The 20,502-nt window shown below is 46.1% G+C and overlaps 1 protein-coding gene across 1 annotated transcript in view; it reads right to left on the reverse strand.

Annotated features, from left to right (window-relative positions):
• Nucleotides 1-2,739: 2,739 nt before the first annotated feature.
• The window catches only part of LOC115480909 (transcription factor HIVEP3-like), a 95,086-nt gene continuing 77,323 nt past the window's right edge, over nucleotides 2,740-20,502 (reverse strand). Inside the window, 2 exon segments of the mRNA XM_030219899.1 lie at nucleotides 2,740-4,474; nucleotides 11,705-12,720. Coding sequence (XP_030075759.1) covers nucleotides 3,632-4,474; nucleotides 11,705-12,720 — 1,859 coding nt within the window. The 3' untranslated portion in view covers nucleotides 2,740-3,631.

Genomic DNA, 20,502 nt, shown 5'->3' on the forward strand with positions numbered 1-20,502 from the left:
TGCACGTTAGGAGAGAAATGCTGTGAAGGAAATAAGGGCTTGTGACGTCACACTGCAAAAACATATACTTCCCTTGGTTATTCTGTTTTGTGGGATAATGATCAAAGAAAGACTGTATATGGGATTCTCTACACAACATTTCTGGGACTCGGGATTGTTATGTAGAACATTTATGTAGTGGTTCTTAAATCTGTCCTGGGAGACCACCAGCCAGTTGGGTTTTCATGAATATGCATGAGGCAGATACACCATCCAGCTTATAATTGAAAAAGAAAAACGCCTATATTGCGACCCAAATCGGGAGATAGACGTTTATCTCACAAAAATGAATAAAGCGGTATAATCGAAAGCCGAATTTGGATGTTTTCAACTGCACTCCGTCGCGGATGCAGACAAAGTTGATGGGGGCGTGTCAAAGGCGTGGTGAAGGCAGAACTGGGGCGTGGTTATCGGCCGATCAGAGATAGGCGCCTTTCGCCGATAATGGAAAAAAAATATGCGTTTTTAGCAAGAATTTAGGGCACTTTTCCTGGACCCTGTTTTTCCACGAATAGGGCCCCAAAAAGTGCCCTAAACGACCAGATGACCACTGGAGGGAGTCAGGGATGACCTCCCCTGACTCCCCCAGTGGTCACAAACCCCCTCCCACCACAAAAATATGCCGTTTCACAACTTTTTATGTTCACCCTCAAATGTCATACCCACCTCCCTGGCAGCAGTATGCACGTCACTGGAGCAGTTATTAGGGGGTGCAGTGGACGTCAGGCAGGTAGACCCAGGCCCATCCCCCTCACCTGTTACACTTGTGCTGGTAAATGGGAGCCCTCCATACCGCCCCCCAAACCCACTGTACCCACATGTAGGTGCCCCCCTTCACCCCTTAGGGCTATAGTAATGGTGTAGACTTGTGGGTGGTGGGTTTTGAGGGGGATTTGGGGGGCTCAACACACAAGGGAAGGGTGCTATACACCTGGGAGCTCTTTTACCTTTTTTTTTTTTTTTTTTGTAAAAGTGCCCCCTAGGGTGCCCGGTTGGTGTCCTGGCATGTGAGGGGGACCAGTGCACTATGACTCCTGGCCCGTCCCACGAACAAATGCCTTGGATTTATTCGTTTTTGAGCTGGGCGCTTTCATTTTCCATTATCGCTGAAAAACAAAAACGCCCAGCTCACAAATTGTCGAATAAAACATGGACGTCTATTTTTTCCCAAAATACGGTTCGGTCCGCCCCTTCACGGACCCGTTCTTGGAGATAAACGCCCATGGAGATAGACGTTTTCGTTCGATTATGCCCCTCCATGTCTGTTACCTCCATTATATGCAAATCTCTCTCATTCATATTCATTAGGCAAATCCCAAAAACCCGACTGGCTGATGGTCTCCCCAAAGCAGGTTTACAAACCTCCGATTTATACTATCACTCAGAAATAAATTGTTTAAAACCCCCCCCCCCCCCCCCCCAAAACAACAGGTTGGGAAGTAAGACCAATGCCAGACAGACTTCTAGGGTCTGGGTCCCCTAAACGGCAAAAAAACCCAGATAAATATCAAGGCTGGAGCGGGCTTCCAGTGGTTGGGAAGTAGGACCAGTGCTGGGCTGACTTCTATGATCTGTGCCCAAAACTGACAGGGAGAGCGAAAGTATACCAGTATTCAATCAGGAAGAAGTGAAACCTGTGCTGAGTCCTAGATTCAACTCTGGCCACCTTTCTGGGCAGACTAGGAGGACTGTGCAGGTCGTTATCTGCCGACATTTACTATGTTACTACGATGGCAAACGTGTGAAGGTGAAAACACTGCTATGAATGCAGGCGCTATAGTACCGCACAGAGGCACCATTTAATTACCAACAGAGAAATAGTAGACATTCAAGTAAAAATATAATTGTACAGGAAACAAGTCAAATATATTTGATCTAGCCTTCCAAAATCAAAGTACAGTGGAATTAAAGTCTGGCCTTAGAGCTATGTGTGAATCTCTGCAGTTGTGTGAGGGAAATGGAATGACTTCCCACAGAGGTGGGTGTAATCTTGTTTCCCTCTAGAAAGCCAGACTGCAATTGGGACGTCACCATCCTGAACGCAGAAACGGATCAGACAGAGCCTACTCCCCACTTCTTGAGAAACTCAAATTCCCAGAAAGCAATGAGAGTAAAATCAGGATAGAATCATCCATAATACTTCAACTGGTTTTGCAATTCTTTTTTTTTTTTTTGTTAATAAAGTTGTACCTCAAATAGTCTACGATTTCTACCCAGGCTTTACTGTAAACACAACTGTCTCCCTAAAACTGGGGGAGACCTCTGGCGGTGTGTACCTCTAATTATACCACTTGACAACTGTTTTTTTTTCTTTTCTCCTCCACATTTTGGTTATTTAATTGTACAAAACAAAACAAAAAAAACAAAAAGGCACACAACTGCTTACAAAACAGTAGATAAAAAACAACAAAGCAGTGGAATCAAATGCATTTATTGGAACAATACCCGACGTGGCCACGTTTCGCCCTCAGGCTGCGTCATATCAGTTCAGTTGGAAGTAGCAGATAAATGGAACTAGATTTTTGGAACTACTAGTGTGTATGATATATTTACATACACTTTTGATAGTTTATACCCCTGACGCAGCCTGAGGGCGAAACGTGGCCACGTCGGGTATTGTTCCAATAAATGCATTTGATTCCACTGCTTTGTTGTTTTTTATTTAATTGTACAAATACTGTGGTTTGAACCGCAGGAAATAGAAACAGGAGGTCATGAATAAAGCAAGGCATGGAACAGCACAATGTGCAAGAAAAAAAATGCACCTACCCAGAAGTCAGGTCTGTACCTTTACATTCTTTTTTGTTTCTTTTAAACGTTCAAGGGGGGGGGGGGGGGGGAGAGGGCAAAGAAAAGTGCTTTTGCTGGGATTTGATTCCTATGCATTTAGAAATTACTTCTTAAATAGGTTAGGGGGTGGGATGTGGGGGAAGGAGAAGGAGCTAAAATTTTATGTTACCTATCAGGCATCCTCATATCAAATCAGCACTAGCCAAACTGACAGTTTAAAAAAAGAAAGCCATTTTGTACATGTTATACATGTTTTTAAAGCATGAAAAGAGACAGCCACATAGTAAAAAACACAGCTATTCCTGACAATTAAATAGAGCATATAATAAATATGAATCTGTATATTTTCTGTATACAGATAATTTTTTGCTTTTCTTTTTTTTAAACTTAATATACAAAAAAGTTTTCAGTGCATCTCCTGTCCATGTCTTCCCATTTCTTTTTGATTCATATAATCCAGGTACAAATTTAGAATGGCAGAAAAGACCAGTCTAAAGAACCCTCTGTACGTCCCCTTCCACCACGCGCCCCCAAAAAACACTCATCGAAAAATATTCACAGCCTCACCAATTTTTTTTTTGTACATTTCAAAGCAACAAAAATTCTAGAAAAAGGCACAAGTAACTGCATACAGAAAGATAATATCATACTGAGACAAAGAAGACCAGGAATTCTTCCTGCGAGTTTGGTCATTCACTAGGCAATTCATAATTATATATTAACAAGGAAAATAGTGTGGATAATGCTTTGTTGATTGACACCAGACACCTGGAGAAGGCAAGGAAAGATGGGGACAAGCCAGTTAAGTACTTCCTTTGTCCTTGCCCTCAGACCTTTGGGGGTGTCCTAAGTGCAGGATGTGTTTCCTATGGTGGGTAGGCTCCCCAGAAAGATTCCTCCTCCTGGTAGAAAATCGATGGGAATGTGAATGACTCAACGGGGGCTCTGACAGGCAGCCTGTGCTGCTGCTTCGGTCCAACGTATGTGCGGGAAAATCAGAGATAAAAGTGCGGGGCAAGTCTTGGGAAGTGCTCAAGCTGTCACATTGTTTCTTGCCTGTCAAGGGCTCTTCCCTGCTCGTCAAGGGCTTTGAAGAGCATTCATGTTCTGTACTGGCACTATCACCACCTTCCTGCTCCGGGTGGCTGGCCTCCACGTACTGGGTTACCCTGTATTCCTCTTGTTCTGTTTTTAGCTGGAGCTCACTAGTCCTGGATTTCTCTTTGACAAACCTGTCGCTCTTAGTCTCTTCCGAGAGGGAGTATTTTGAAATCTTTTCTGCTGGGAACACATCTGGCACAACCTGCTGCTCCCTTCCCTTTCCCACAGTTTGGCTGAATTCGGTCAAGATGCTGCTGGCAAAGGAATACCCTGCTTGTAGTGGCACAACTGAAGAGGGTACTAAACTGGGATGGGTGCTTGGCCTAGCCTGCACCATCTGGATGCCCCCAATAGGAATCATTGGGTATGAGGTCCTTGTTAGCTGCTGTGAATGTAAAGGGAGGTGACTGAATACATTCTCCTCCACTCGACCTGGAGTGTGGCTATGCAAGTCATGAACTGCTCGGAGGGGCCTTGGACAGACTGGATGCATCGTGCCAGGTGACCAAGCTGGGCTCTCTTGGGTACTCCAAGGCTCTACCTTCTGTAACATGCAAAACAAAAAGCTGTTAGTGCAGTAATATACAAAAAGTAGGATTTGCAAACCTGGTGTGATTAGGGTCAGTCATATTACACTGCGGTTATAGCTTTGTAATGTTGAGGAGGAAAATCCTGACTCAAGCTTACAGGTCCATGAACTGGGCAGGGTCAAGAAGGATGCCGATCCAGTACCAACAGAGCTTAGGAAGAAGGGGTGAGTACATGACTGCTCTTACTGCAACACCTACTGGCTGTTTAAAGTAGAGCATTATAAGGAGCTCTTCAGAAACCGTATAACATGGTCTCTCATTTGCTGGCGGTCATAAGGGGATATGTGGGCAAAAGTGAGCAAAAATAACAGTAGCTGTGTTTGATGGATCCTCAACAAGAGGAAAACTCAGCAAAGAATGGAAAAAGAAAACAAATATGAATACATTATGCTACATAATTGTATCCATAATCAAGTTTAATTTAATTTGAAATTGCTATTCTTACATGTGCCAAGGCTCAAAGCGGATTACAGAGCAAAAAAAACAAACAAAACAAAGCAAAAAAAAAAACAACAACAAAAAACATACAAAACTACATGATGAAATTAAACATAGTGTCATAATACAACTTATAAAATTAAAAGGAAAAAAATATAATGTACAATAAAAAAAACAGATATAACCAAAAACAAAATAAATTACACAGTAACAATCAAGGGCAAAATAATAAGAAAAAGAAGTATCACAATCCTCCACTAAAAAAACAGGGTACTTTTACTAGGGGCTCTTTTACTAAGCTGCAATAAAAAGTGGCCTTAGCGCGTACTTACGTGTGTGATTCCTGCATGCTAAGGCCATTTTTACCACGTGGGTAAAATGGCTGATTTTTCTATTTCCAGCATTAATGGCTACGTGTTAATTTTCTCTCTAGCGCATGAGCACTTAACTATAACTATTTTGTATGCAGTAAGGGCTCATGCACTAACTACACGCTAATCAGTCAGTGCGCGGCAATGGAGCATGATTATCATAGAACACGCCTACTCTCTGCCCCCTGAAAGCACATGCACAAATGACCATGGGACACATGAGCGCATCCAACAGCAAGTACTTAGGTTGGGGGGGTTGGGTCTGCAGCCCACTGGATCTCCACCTGCCCCCACCCTTGTGTTGGGGAGGGGTTGGGGGGCTAGAGGTTCGCCAGACCTCCGGACCCTGTGTTGCTGATGGCGGGGGCGGGGGGGCTAGGCTTGGGGTGGCACTAGGTCACCAGGGCCAAAGGAACGGCGGAGGTCTCGGGGTCCCACGGACCTCTGTCTCCTCCGTTTGACAGGTCTGGGGTTTTGACACTTTATGATCAGAGCTAATAGCGTACCTAAATTTGCATGCTATTAGCTCTGATCATAGGGGTGTTATAGCCCCATGCCGTTCCAGCGCTATTTTTACAGTGCCTTTTGGAACAGCTTGGGACTTCTGATCATTGGCACCTGAGACTTTCAGGACACATGAAGGGGCTTAAGGACTTGCCGACAGGTTTAGGTTTTTAAAAATCCACGTGTAGATTATTAGTTTACCATAGCTTGGTTTGGTTTTGGTTGATTGCACCGTATTTTTCGGACTATAAGACGCACTTTTTTCCCCAAAAAATTTGGGAGGAAAAATGTGGGTGCATCTTATAGTCCAAATGTAGCGTACCTGCTCGCTGTGGGGGGGGGGCAGCCAGGGCCAGTCGTAGGCCAAGGCGAGCGTTGCGACCGCATGGGGCCTCGCGCTCAAAGGGGCCCCGCGCGGCACTCCTCAACTTCGCCCAGTGCTTTTTTTGTGAGATCCGGCTCACCTGCCCGCTTCCTTTCGTTTGTGCACCCGTGCTCTCCATTTTGAAATCTTTAATTTACCCGAAGTTGCGGCGAACCAGCAGTAAAAGCAGCAGGCAGGCTCGCCTTCTCGTCGCTTCCCTTCCCCTCTCAGCGCGTCCCGCCTTCCTCTGATGTAACTTCCTTTCCGCGAGGGCGGGACGCGCTGAGAGGGAAGGGAAGCGACAAGGAGGCGAGCCTGCCTGCCTGCTGCTTTTACTTACTGCTAGTTCGCCATGACTTCGGGTATGTAAATTAAAGATTTCAAGGCAGGGAGCACGGTTGCACGAACGGAAAGTCGAGGAGCTGAGGGTGGACAGGCAGGCGGGCGGGGGTTTGAACGAATCGCTGGACATGGGGAGGGGAGGAGAATTGCTGGACATGGAGAGGAGGGGAGGGCAGGGGAGAGAGGAGAATCGTTGGACATGGATGGCAGGGGAGGACAAATTCCACTGCAGAGCCACACAGATTGTGCAAAACTGCTGTCCCCATACAAGAGTGTTGCACAACCTGAGGTCCTCCAGCAAATCTCCGCCACACTTTTTGCTTCAAAATTTTTTTTCCTATTTTCCTCCTCTAAAACCTAGGTGCGTCTTATGGTCCAGTGCGTCTTATAGTCCGAAAAATACGGTAATTTGCTATACTGCCTTTCAGTTGTTGCAACAAAGCAGTTGACAAACGAATACACAATAAATACTCAAAATAAAGTTGTGTTGTTTTTATTTTCTGGTTTCTCCGAGATGAATTATGTATCTGTTGGCTAACAGAGCTGCTAGACATCTAAACGCCAACAGCACAGCTCCTTTCAGAGCGCAAACAGAATCTGCCAATGCACTGCAGAGGAGATTCATTTATTTACTTATTTTTTTACATTTTTTTTTCATGAAGGAAAAGCAATGTCTCAAAGCCAGAAAAGAAAACAGATGGTAACTGCACAGAATGTTCTCAAATACAATGGAGTATTTTAGAAAGTAAATTTCCAGAATATGCAAATGGTGCAATTCTGATTGCAAGACATTTTTGCTATTTTTGTCCTGTTATTAGGAAAATATAGTGTCTTTAAAACAGCAGTTTAGTCTTCTGTTTTAATGTGCCCGAGATGGAGTTTTTAAAAAAAATTTGTATAATGTATTAAGTTATGTCTTTACCTTCTCAGACTTTAGCAAAAGGATAACTGACGGATTTTAAAGGTAATGTGGGCACAACTGGCCCACCAGTAAATGAAAATATTACATTACTCCATTCTTGGGACACAAAAAAAAGCAAATCCTCCATTTAGGTGCCCTGAGGACATGCCCTGCATCCCACCTCTGTTCCTACTACTACTACTACTTGACATTTCTATAGCGCTACTAGGGTTACGCAGCGCTGTACAATTTAACAAAAAAGGGGGGGCAGTCCCTGCTCAAAGGAGCTTACAATCTAAAGGACAAATGACAAGTTGGGGTAGTCTGGATTTCTTGAATAGTGGTTAGGTGCCGAAGGCGACATTGAAGAGATGGGCTTTTAGTAGGGATTTGAAGATGGGCAGGGAAGGGGCCTGGCGTATGGGTTCAGGGAGATTATTCCAAGCATGGGATGATGCGAGGCAGAAAGGGCGGAGCCTGGAGTTGGCGGTGGTGGAGAAGGGTACTGAAAAGAGGGATTTGCCTTGAGAGCGGAGGTTACGGGTAGGAACGTAAGGGGAGATGAGGGTACAGAGGTAGGGAGGGGCTGCAGATCGAGTGCATTTGTAGGTTAGGAGGAGAAGCTTGAACTGTATGCGGTACCTGATCGGACGCCAGTGAAGTGATTTGAGGAGAGGGGAGATGTGAGTATATCGGTCCAGGTGGAAGATAAGACGTGCAGCAGAGTTCTGAACGGACTGAAGGGGGGATAGGTGGCAACGTGGGAGGCCAGTGAGGAGTAGGTTGCAGTAGTCGAGGCGAAAGGTAATGAGACAGTGGATGAGAGTTCGGGTGGTGTGCTCAGAGAGGAAGGGCCAATTTTGCTAATGTTGTAAATGAAGAAGCGACAGGTCTTGGCTATCTGCTGGATATGCGCAGAGAAGGAGAGGGAGGAGTCGAAGATGACACCAAGGTTGTGGGCAGATGAGACGGGGACGATGTGGGTGTTGTCAACTGAGATAGAGAGTGGAGGGAGAGGAGAAGAGGGTTTGGGTGGGAAGACAATAAGTTCGGTCTTGGCCATGTTCAGCTTCAGGTGGCGGTTGGACATCCAGGCAGCAATGTCGGACAAGCAGGCCGATACTTTGGCCTGGGCTTCCACAGTGATGTCAGGTGTGGAGAGGTAAAGCTGGGTGTCATCAGCATAAAGATGGTACTGGAAACCATGAGATGAGATCAGCGAGCCCAGGGAAGAGGTGTAGATTGAAAAAAGAAGGGGTCCAAGTACAGATCCTTGAGGAACTCCAACAGAGAGTGGGATGGGGGTGGAGGAAGAGCCATGAGAGTGTACTCTGAAGGTGCGGTGGGAAAGATAAGAGGAGAACCAGGAGAGGACAGAGCCCTGGAACCCAAAAGAGGACAGTGTGGCGAGAAGTTGTGATTGACAGTGTCAAAAGCAGCAGATAGGTCGAGGAGGATGAGGATGGAGTAGTGACCTTTGGATTTGGCAAGGAACAGGTCATTGCAGACCTTAGATAGTGCTGTTTCTGTCGAGTGTAGGGGGTGAAAGCCGGATTGAAGCGGATCGAGGATGGCATGAGAGGAGAGAAAATCAAGGCAACGGCTGTGAACGGCGCGTTCAAGTATCTTGGAAAGGAAGGGTAGGAGGGAAATGGGGCGGTAGTTGGAGGGACAGGTAGGGTCAAGTGATGGTTTTTTGAGCAGAGGTGTGACTACAGCGTGCTTGAAGGTGTCAGGGACAGTTGCAGTGGAGCATGCTCTCCATGCCCCTCCCTCCTGCGACACCCTACTCAAACTTTAAATACAGCAGCTGGTCTTATGGAATTTAAAGGGGGTTTGGACAGATTCCTGAGGGAAAAGTCCACTGAACATTATTAATTTTTTTTTTTTTTTGGGGGGGGGGGGGGGGGGTGTTGTTGCCGGGTTCTTGAAGCCTGGATTGGCCGCTGTCGGAGACAGGATGCTGGGCTTGATGGAGCCTTGCTCTTTTCCAAGTATGGCGGTGCTTATGTGTGCTGCTGCGGCTAGGAAAGCGAATAGAATGTTGGGTGTTATTAGGAAGGGTATGGAGTCCAGGTGTGCGGATGTTATAATGCCGTTGTATCGCTCCATGGTGCGACCGCACCTGGAGTATTGTGTTCAGTACTGGTCTCCGTATCTCAAAAAAGATATAGTAGAATTGGAAAAGGTACAGCGAAGGGCGACGAAAATGATAGTGGGGATGGGACGACTTTCCTATGAAGAGAGGCTGAGAAGGCTAGGGCTTTTCAGCTTGGAGAAGAGACGGCTGAGGGGAGATATGATAGAAGTGTATAAAATAATGAGTGGAATGGATCGGGTGGATGTGAAGCGACTGTTCACGCTATCCAAAAATACTAGGACTAGAGGGCATGAGTTGAAGCTACAGTGTGGTAAATTTAAAACGAATCGGAGAAAATTTTTCTTCACCCAACGTGTAATTAGACTCTGGAATTCGTTGCCGGAGAACGTGGTACGGGCGGTTAGCTTGACGGAGTTTAAAAAGGGGTTAGATAGATTCCTAAAGGACAAGTCCATAGACCGCTATTAAATGGACTTGGAAAAATTCCGCATTTTTAGGTATAACTTGTCTGAAATGTTTTTACGTTTGGGGAGCGTGCCAGGTGCCCTTGACCTGGATTGGCCACTGTCGGTGACAGGATGCTGGGCTAGATGGACCTTTGGTCTTTCCCAGTATGGCACTACTTATGTACTTATGTACTTATGTACCTGAGCTGTCAGAGATCCCCCAAGAGAGAGCCTCCTCCAGTGGCCAGAAACTTCCCAATGTTGGCAGTCACAGGTACTCATAGCAAGTATGCTGCAATTTTTGGGGCGCCTGAGCCAAAGGGGGGGGGGGGGGGGGAAGGAGAGGGGGGCGGCCAGGCACTCCCTTGGCTACACCACTTCCCAGTATCGGTGTGCCTTAAATTTATGTGACCACATTTATACTAACATGGTATTAACTGCAGGTGCTTAAATGAAGAAGACACACCGTTCCTTCTGGCTGAAGAACCCTCCAAACAGAAATGTGCAGCCAGAATGAAGTGGAAGCACCAGGTTTTGTGGCAGCATTTGCAACTTGGACTCGCAGGACAGGCAAGGGATAGTGCTGGACACCTGCATACCATATGTAAACTGCTTTGGTTGAACAACAGAAAAGGCAGTACATCAAATGCATTACCCTTAATCCTATCTTCACATTGGTCTGGACAACCAGGAAATCTCAACAAACATTTGGGATTAATTTTGTAGACAAAAATAAAGTGGAACTGTGGAGCGAAGGGAAGGAGCGAGCAGGCTGGGGCAGGAGCAATGGAGAGAAGGGGGAGCGAAGGGAGGGAGTGAGCAGGCTGGGGCAGGAGCAATGGAGAGAAGGGGGAGCGAAGGGAGGGAGCGAGCAGGCTGGGGCAGGAGCAATGGAGAGAAGGGGGAGCGAAGGGAGGGAGCGAGCAGGCTGGGGCAGGAGCAATGGAGAGAAGGGGGAGCGAAGGGAGGGAGTGAGCAGGCTGGGGCAGGAGCAATGGAGAGAAGGGGGAGCGAAGGGAGGGAGTGAGCAGGCTGGGGCAGGAGCAATGGAGAGAAGGGGGAGCGAAGGGAAGGAGCGAGCAGGCTGGGGCAGGAGCAATGGAGAGAAGGGGGAGCGAAGGGAGGGAGCGAGCAGGCTGGGGCAGGAGAAATGGAGAGAAGGGGGAGCGAAGGGAGGGAGGGAGCAGGCTGGGGCAGGAGCAATGGAGAGAAGGGGGAGCGAAGGGAGGGAGCGAGCAGGCTGGGGCAGGAGCAATGGAGAGAAGGGGGAGCGAAGGGAGGGAGTGAGCAGGCTGGGGCAGGAGCAATGGAGAGAAGGGGGAGCGAAGGGAGGGAGTGAGCAGGCTGGGGCAGGAGCAATGGAGAGAAGGGGGAGCGAAGGGAGGGAGTGAGCAGGCTGGGGCAGGAGCAATGGAGAGAAGGGGGAGCGAAGGGAGGGAGTGAGCAGGCTGGGGCAGGAGCAATGGAGAGAAGAGGGATGGATTAGGCAGTAGAGTGACTGTTCTCTGATCTGGTCCAGGCTCATCCCCTTCTCCTCCTCCTTCTCCTCCTCCTTGCCTGGAAGTGAGGGGCTTTAGCAAAACACCCTTGTTTTGCTGGAGTCTGAAAAGATTTGCTGGAGTCTGAAAAGAAGTAGTGGAACTGTGTTCCATCCAGGCTGCTCCTCCAGGAATTAAATCACATTTAAGTATAAAGAGAGTAACAAGTTTTGACTTACCAACTTGAATTTATAAATCTCGCCACTTTTTCCATGGGAGCTGTGAGAAATAGGCAAGGTTGGAGCTTTCATGTCTGTCCTTGATTGGTTGCTGCCAGGCATTTCCTCCTCTCCTGGAGATGGGTACCTGGAAGATGATGTTGATCTTCCAGGAGGTAAAAGCTTTTTCAGAGGAAAATATCCAGCTGAGGATGTCTCTCTGCTTGGAGATAAATGTCTGAGTGGGGAAATACCTCCCTCTGAGGAATGGTAGGCTCTTGGGGATAAATCTGTTGTCGGGGACAGATGCCTGCTTGGAGACATCTCTAGCCTTGGTGAGATACACCTCAGGGGCGATACTTCCCTTTCTGGAGACATATATTGGCCAGGAGACCTCCCTCGTACCGGGGACAGGCACCTCAGGGAAGAGATATCTCCAGCTGATGAGAAACATTTAGGTGCAGTTTCATTTTTGGTTAGCAAGTGCTTTCTGTATAATACTGCTCTGGCTTGACCAGACTCCTGACTTGGAGACCATTGCCTTCTTGGTGACGTTTCTTTTGACCTTGACAAATCCATTGCCAAAAGGAACTGTGACTTTGTAACAGACTGTTTTTCAGCAGAAGCCAAGTGTTCACCGGTAGCCAAAATAGGCCTCTGAGAAGCTGAGGAGCTTAGGCCAGGAGAATCCTCATTGCTGTCCTCCGACAGTTTTACTTCAAGCCTACAGGATGCTGCCAGGTGCCCTCTAGGGCTTTGCTGGCTACTGGAAACAAAATCTTGTGTCAAAAAGGATGAGGCCCCAGTGCTTTCTCCTTGAGTTAATGAAGGGCATGAAGAGGGCATCTGCAAGCCAGCTGGTTTAATTTCCAAAGGCTTCAAGGACAACTCCTCTTGACTTTCTACCTCTTCCTCCTCTTCATCATCTTCATTCTCATCGTCTTCATCTGTCTCCTCTAGATCTGAAAACTGGTGATCATCTATGACCTCAGATCCATCTCTCCCTTCTGAATCTTGGAATCTATCCTCACTAGTTCCTAGAAAAGATGGAAAAAAATTACCGTAACTATAATGAGTTAAAACATGGAGAAAGTTTGGGTCACTACGTGCTAAATTCTGAATAGAATTATTAACTTTAGACCCACCAGGGGTAATTCTATAAACTTGCAAGATAATTTTAGTGCCCCATTGGCACATGCTGAATGCCAATTCTATAACGGGACCTTAGCACCAAGATTACTACTAGAAGCCACCACTGGCGTGCCAAAAATGTAATATACCATCAATTATGCTTGCCATAAACATGCGCAACCGTTGGTGTGTAACTGCTGCAAGGGCACGTGTAACTTACAGGATTCTGTAAGGTATGCACATCTGAGGGTACCCCCTGCCCACTGGTATGCCTCCAAGTTCTTACATGTCAAATCAGTTGCACATGCCTTTACAGAATTACGCTTAGCACATCTATGAACCCAGTTGTCAATTTTGTCAGCAGCGATGCGCATAAGTAGCGCATAACCGTAGGTACCAATTTACAGAACTGCCTTCGCCACGTACAACAGAACGAGCTATTCCAGTTTAAAATGAGTTTAATAAAGCAAACCACAGCAAGCAAGATTTATTTATTTATTGCATTTGTATCCCACATTTTCCCACCTCTTTGCAGGCTCAATGTGGCTTACAATACATCATGAATAGTGGAAATACATTAGAAAATAGATATTTAGTGTTACAGAAGGATCTTTGGCAACATGATAAAGAAAAACACGATAGTGGTATAACAGCAGATACTGTCGGACAGTTCTGAATATATGTGGAGGAGTTGTGTATATTTACGTTGGTAGATCTTTGGGGTATGCTTTGTTAAAGAGATGGGTCTTCAGTAGTTTGCGAAAGTTCGTAGATCGATTTTAAATTTCGTGGCAGTGCGTTACATAACTGTGTGCTCAAGTAGGTAAAGTTTGACGCGTGCATTAGTTTGTATTTTAGTCCTTTGCAGTTAGGGAAGTGCAGATTAAGGAATGTGCATGATGATCTTTTAGCATTCCTGGGGGGGTAGGTCTATGTAGGCTTATTTATGTATATGGGGTCCAGAAAAAGCGGGATCCCTTACATAGTTTCATACTTTGCAATCGTTTAAACATTTAGGGCCCTGCTTACTAAGGTGCGCTAGCATTTTTAATGTGCACTAAAAATTAGCATGCGTTAATGCTAGTGACACCCATACGAATAATATGGTTGTCTCTAGCATTAGCGTGCGTTAAAAACGCTAGCGTTCCTTTAACGCAGCTTAGTAAACAGGGCCCTTAGAACGATCTTCAAAAATACATCAGTCCAACCTTTATTAGGAAACTCCCTTAGTATATGCTTTGCACTGTACGCCTTATTTTGTTGCAAAAATTTAAATCACAGCTTTATTGTCTTTGCTAAACGCTATTTTGCTAAAACAGATCTTAATGGCCATGAATGACGCCATTTTGAAAACAGGGATCAACCAGTTTTTAGAATCATCTTGCACTAATACCTGTGAATAATAGTAATAATTTTTTAATAGTGCATTTAATTTCAGGTTACTTGGAAAAATGTTTGGGGTCCTGTTCCCCCCCCCCCCCCCCCCCCCCCGAGTATATTTATTTATTTTTTACATGAAATGGACTCAGCCATGCCTAGTGGTGGTCAAAGTTAAACCTCAAAGACAATTAAATTCTTATGCAATAAAAGCTTCAATTTTTTTTTGTCAAAAGAATGCCATCTGGAGACCTGCAGACACAACATATTACACTTTCTAGCTTATTTTCGAAAGACGCCCATATTTAGACCCAAATCGGGAGATGGGCACCTTTCTCTCATGGGCGCCCAAATCGGTATAATCGAAAGCCGATTTTGGGCGCCTCCAACTGCAGTCTGTTGCTGGAACTAACAAAGCTGACGGGGGTGTTGGAGGCGTGGTGAAGGCGGGACTGGGGCGTGTTTATCAGCTGAGGAGAGATGGGCGCTTTTTTTGGACCCTTTTTTTTTCACGAACAAGTCCCCAAAAAGTGCCCCAACTACCCAGATGACCATCGGAGGGAATCGGGGATGAGCTCCCCTGACTCACCCCAGTGGTCACTAACCCCCTCCCACCAAAAAAAAAAAAAAAGAACTTTAAAAACTTTTTTTTTCCAGCCTGTATGCCAGCCTCAAATGTCATACCCAGCTCCATCACAGCAGTATGCAGGTCCCTGGAGCAATTGTCAGTGGGTGCAGTGGACTTCAGGCAGGTGGACCCAGGCTCACCCCCCCCCCCCCCCTACCTGTTACACTTGTGCTGGTAAATGGAAGCCCTCCAAACCGCCCCCAAAACCCACTGTACCCACATCTAGGTGCCCCCCTTCAACCATAAGTGCTATGGTAATGGTGTAGAGTTCTGGGGAGTGGATTTTGGGGGCTCAGCACCCAAGGTAAGGGAGCTATGGACTTGGGAGGTATTTTAATTTTTTTTTTTTTACTTTTTATAAGTGCCCCCTAGGGTGCCTGGTTGGTGTCCTGGCATGCGAGGGGGACCAGTGCACTACGAATACTGGCCCCTCCTACGACCAAATGCCTTGGAGTTGTTTGTTTTTGAGCTGGGCGCCTTCGGTTTCCATTATCGCTGAAAACCGATACCGCTCAGCTCAAATCCGCACAAATCCGATGCATTTGCCCGGCACCAACCGTATTATCGAAACAAAAGATGGACGCCCGTCTTTTTCGAAAATACGGTTTGTCCCGCCCCTTCGCGGACCCGTCCTCGGAGATAGGCGCCCATGGAGATGGGCGTTTGCGTTCGATTATGCCCCTCCATGTGTGTTAAACAGTATCTTGGTGGCAGTAAGCCTGCAAAAACAGCAGAATTTTTCAATAGCAGCATGTTTGTGGCATGCTCTGCTCAATTAAGATTAGAATCAGTTTTGGTGACATCCCCAAAAAGGTTTAAAAGCCCGATTGTTTCTTAACTATTGTTTTGTTCAACAATTTTTTTTTTGGTAAAAGTTTCTGATTTGTAGACTTCTCCGCTCTTGCTATATTGAAAGTTTTAATGCATGCCACGTGTTTCATTTATATTACTACTACTACTTAGCATTTCTATAGCGCTGCCAGGGTTACGCAGCGCTGTACAAGTTTAAACATGGGGAAGGACAGTCCCTGCTCAAGAGAGCTTACAATCTAAAGGTTACAAACTATGTAGTCAGTGTAGGTATCATGAATGGGGAAGGTGGTTAGGCGCCAAAAGCAAGGGAGAAGAGATGGGCTTTGGGGAAGGACAGTCCCTGCTCAAGAGAGCTTACAATCTAAAGGTTACAAACTATGTAGTCAGTGTAGGTATCATGAATGGGGAAGGTGGTTAGGCGCCAAAAGCAAGGGAGAAGAGATGGGCTTTGGGTAAGGAGGGAGGGCGCATGGCGTATGGGCTCGGGAAGTCTGTTCCAGGCATAAGGTGATGCGAGGCAGAAGGGGCGGAGTCTGGAAGCGGTGGTGGAGAAGGGTACAGATAGGAGTGATTTGTCCTGGGAGCGGAGGTTACGGGTGGGAACATACGGGGAGAGGAGGGTAGAGAGGTAATGGGGGGCTGCAGATTGAGTGCACTTGAAGGTCAATAGGAGAAGCTTGAACTGTATATGGTAGCGGATCGGGAGCCAGTGAAGCGACTTGAGGAGAGGGGTGACATGAGAGTATCGGTTCACGCGGTAGATAAGACGTGCGGCGGAATTTTGGACAGATTGAAGGGGGGATAGGTGGCTAAGCGGGAGGCCAGCGAGAAGAAGGTTGCAATAGTCAAGACGAGAGGTAACGAGTGAGTGGATGAGGGTTCGGGTGGTCTTTTCAGAGAGGAATGGGCGAATTTTGCTAATATTATAGAGGAAGAAGGTCTTAGCTGTCTGCTGGATATGGGCAGAGAAGGAGAGGGAGGAGTCGAAAATGACTCCGAGGTTGCGGGCTGAAGAGACGGGGAGGATGAGGGCGTTGTCAACAGAGATGGAAAGTGGGGGAAGAGGAGAAGAGGGTTTGGGTGGAAAGACAAGGAGCTCAGTTATATTGTGGTGATATTGTGATTGTTATTATCTATGTTATTTGAATGTTCTTCCATGCTGTCTATTATGGTATCATTTGCATTCTGCTGACACTTGGAATATTTCTGTTATATGTTTATATTTCTGATATTGCTTCATGTTAGTCCTATTACTAGGATTCAATCTGCCACCTCCAAATTTACTCTCTGTTTTTCTATATTTATATTTGGTCATTTTGCTATTGTTGTGCTGTTAACAAAACTGTAAGTTTTATATCAAGCTGTACCTACTTGTACACCACCTTGGGCGAATCTCTTCATGAAGGTGGTTAATTCCCAACAAAAAAAAAAAAAAATGCATTTTAGTATTTTTTTTCTTTGTAATTGTTTTTTTTTTTCCATGATAATGTTGCCATAAAGCACTGTTGTCATTGGAAACGTGCAATGAATGAAATGTCCTCTACCATCATGGATAAAAATGTTATTGTTTAACAGCACGAGAGGACATGAAAGGAGATTGAAGGGGGGCAGACTCAGGAAAAATGTCAGGAAGTATTTGTTTCACAGAGAGAGTGGTGGATACTTGGAATGCCCTCCCGCGGGAGGTGGTGGAGATGAAAACGGTAACGGAATTCAAACACGCGTGGGATAAACATAAAGGAATCCTGTTCAGAAGGAAGGGATCCTCAGAAGCTTAGCTGAGATTGGGTGGCAGTATAGCGCTGCGTGAGTCTGGTAGCGCCTTGGAAATGTTGAGTAGTAGTAGTAGAGCTGGTAGGGGGAGGCAGGGCTGGTGGTTGGGAGGCGGGGCTAGTGCTGGGCAGATTTATACAGTCTGAGCCTCGACAATGGCAGATACAAATCAAGGTAAGGTATACACAAAACGTAAGCACATATGAGTTTATATTGTTGGGCAGACTGGATGGACCGTGCAGGTCTTTTTCTGCCGTCATCTACTATGTTTCTATGAATTAATGAAAACATTTTTAAACGGAAGACGTAAAGGAGCCTTCAAAGTACATACTTTTTTTTTTTTTGTTTTGTTTTAGACTCCCTAGTTCAGTTTAGAACTATTCCACAGAAACAGAGGCCTATCAGAGCTTTAGGTTAGCTAAAACATTCATTACTGGTCTCTGGTCCTGCATATAGGGCTGAAAGGAAGTTCTGGAACGAGGGGGGGAAAAGGACGAAGGTGAAAGGGGACAGACTCAGAAGTAACTTGAGGAAATACTTCTTCACAGAAACAGTGACGAATTTGTGGAATGGCCTCCCACTGGAAGTGGTGAAGATGAAAACTGTATCTGAATACAAGAAGTCTTGGGACAGGTACACAGGATCTCTAACGCAGTGTTAGGGAGAGTAAACGGAATGGATGGGCACACTGGATAGACCATATGGTCTTCATCTGCCTTCATTTTTCTGTGTTTCTAGGTTTCTAACAAGGTATCTATGTCAAAGTTGGAGAAAGGTGGCTATTTTTCTAAAGGCAACATAGGCACCTATGTACCTATTACAAAACAGGTACCCAGAAGTTAGAACTAGTAGCATGCAAACCCTCTCGCACACAGTTATATCTACTCTGAAGGATGTGTGCATATGTGCACATACTCTGTATGCACTCATTAGTTCCCCGCTTAGACTTTTAAAGATATAGCGAGTTATAAATAAAGTTTTATTATTATTATTCTTATCATAAGCCATCATGTGCTTCAAGGTCTGAATGTGCTGCATATTCTACCAAATTTATTTGGCTGACTCATGAAAGCGGATTTTTTTTTTTCCTATGGCTGATCCTTCTGAATGGAACAAATGGCCTGAGGGATCGAAACTCGCGGCTTGTTACAGCACATTTAGAAAGAAGCTGAAAGTGCTGTTTTTTTAGTCAAGCTTTTTTTTATTGCAAGAATAATGGCTGCCTGTTGCCACGGAACAGATAATGACATGTTAATATCAAGTAGGCAAGATTACCGGTGGTTGTCTTTTTTTTTTTTTTTTTTAGGTGCATTGCACTTAGCAAAGACACCTATTTGGGAGACTTCATCTGTCTGTCTGTCATTTGCGTCTATTTATTTGCGCGTGCATCACTCCTCCCTCAGAGCAGCAGTCTGAAAAGCCTCCGAGAGTCCCCAGGTCCCACTGGCTGACAAAACAGAGCAGCACTGCAGAGCTGGCAGAAGTCCCTGGGTCCCACTGGCAGGAAGAAAGGAGGAGCAGGTTTAAAGTGCTGGTGAGCAGGGGCGTAGCCAGACCTTGAGGTGGGAGGAGGCCAGAGCCCAAGGTGGTGGTGGTGGTGGGGTACATTTTGGTCATTGCCTCACCACCCCCCTCCCCACCACAAATAACTTGGCTGGCAGGGGTCCCCAGCCCCCACCAGCTGAAGTCTTCGTCCAGTGCTGGTCTCTGGCGCCACCGTATTTGCATGCCCTGCTCTCTCTCTTCCCCTCACGTTGAGCACGCTCAATTTAACTAAAAGGAGCGTGCTCAACGTGAGGGGAAGAGAGAGAGCAGGGCATGCAAATGTGGCGGTGCCGCTGCAGACCCAGCGCTGCATGAAGTCTTCGGGTGGCAGGGGCTGGGGACCCCCCGCCAGCCAATCAGGGGCCCAGAGCAAATTTGGGGGGTCCAAGTCCCTGTAGCCCCACCTAGCTACACCACTGCTGGTGAGAGGTAGAGCTGCAAAAGGAAGAGCCTGATATGAAAAAACGTTTACAAGATGCTATAAAGTCCTCCGGGAATAGCGTGTTCAATATGGTTCAACAATGACCTTGCAATGCATTATGGTGAACGGGTCCCTTAACATTTAGCTAAAACTCAACACAAACCGGCCTATCATCTTCAGTTTTATGAGCGTCAGGCCACACTGTAAAACACGTGTCTCAAACGCCAACCCTCAAGGGCCATAAACAAGTCAGGTTTTAAGGACACCATAATGAATACGTATGAGATAGATTTGTGTGTCCATTACCTCCACTGTATGCAACTCTGTCTTGCATATCCATTAGGCATATCCTAAAATCCTACCTGGTCAGTGGCCTTGAGGGCCAGTCAAACTCTCACTTAAAACCTGTGGTTCTTTATAACCCTGTGTCCACTTGTGCTTTAAGTATCCTATAAAAGTATTCACTCTGGGGTCCATTTACTACAGCTTAGCGTGTGCTAACGGGCATTAGCATGCACAAGTGTCATGTGACTCAAAATAGGATGTGCTGCATTTATGGGGGCATTCTATATATAATGTCTACCATTAGGTGCTACTTCCACGATGAGCTTTTGGTATGGAAATGCATTCTAACAGATGCAAGGCGCTGAAACAAGGCAGAAATGTCAGATCCGCATGAAAACACACTTGCGTGCCCATTTATAGAAAAACGCCTAACTGTTTCCATGTGGATCTGCAAAGAGGGGAGGAGGAGGTAACGATGGGGAGGAACATGGGAGGGTGAGGGGCACTCCCTTAAGATCCATGCAGTGTTATATAACAAGTGCAGATCTACGCCCAAGTTGCGCGGCAGGATTTACACCTGGTTTCGGTAGGTGTAAATCCTCGCACCCAAAGTTCAGCGCGGATTCCAGCTCTATATGCCATTTTATAAAAGGCCACCCATCCCCGAACTCCCTTTTTTAGAATACTGTTTAGCACTGATTTTTTTTCAGCGCAGAATTTTGAACGCTATGTTTTGTAATTCATCCGTGTGTCATGGAATGCCTAGCACCCGCTTGGGGTTAACCCAGCAGCCATCTGGAGGATCTGTCCCCAGCACTGCTCAGGCCCGCCTGCACCTGAGCACAT

This window comes from Microcaecilia unicolor, chromosome 11 (genome assembly GCF_901765095.1).
Source record: "Microcaecilia unicolor chromosome 11, aMicUni1.1, whole genome shotgun sequence".
NCBI lineage: Eukaryota > Metazoa > Chordata > Amphibia > Gymnophiona > Siphonopidae > Microcaecilia > Microcaecilia unicolor.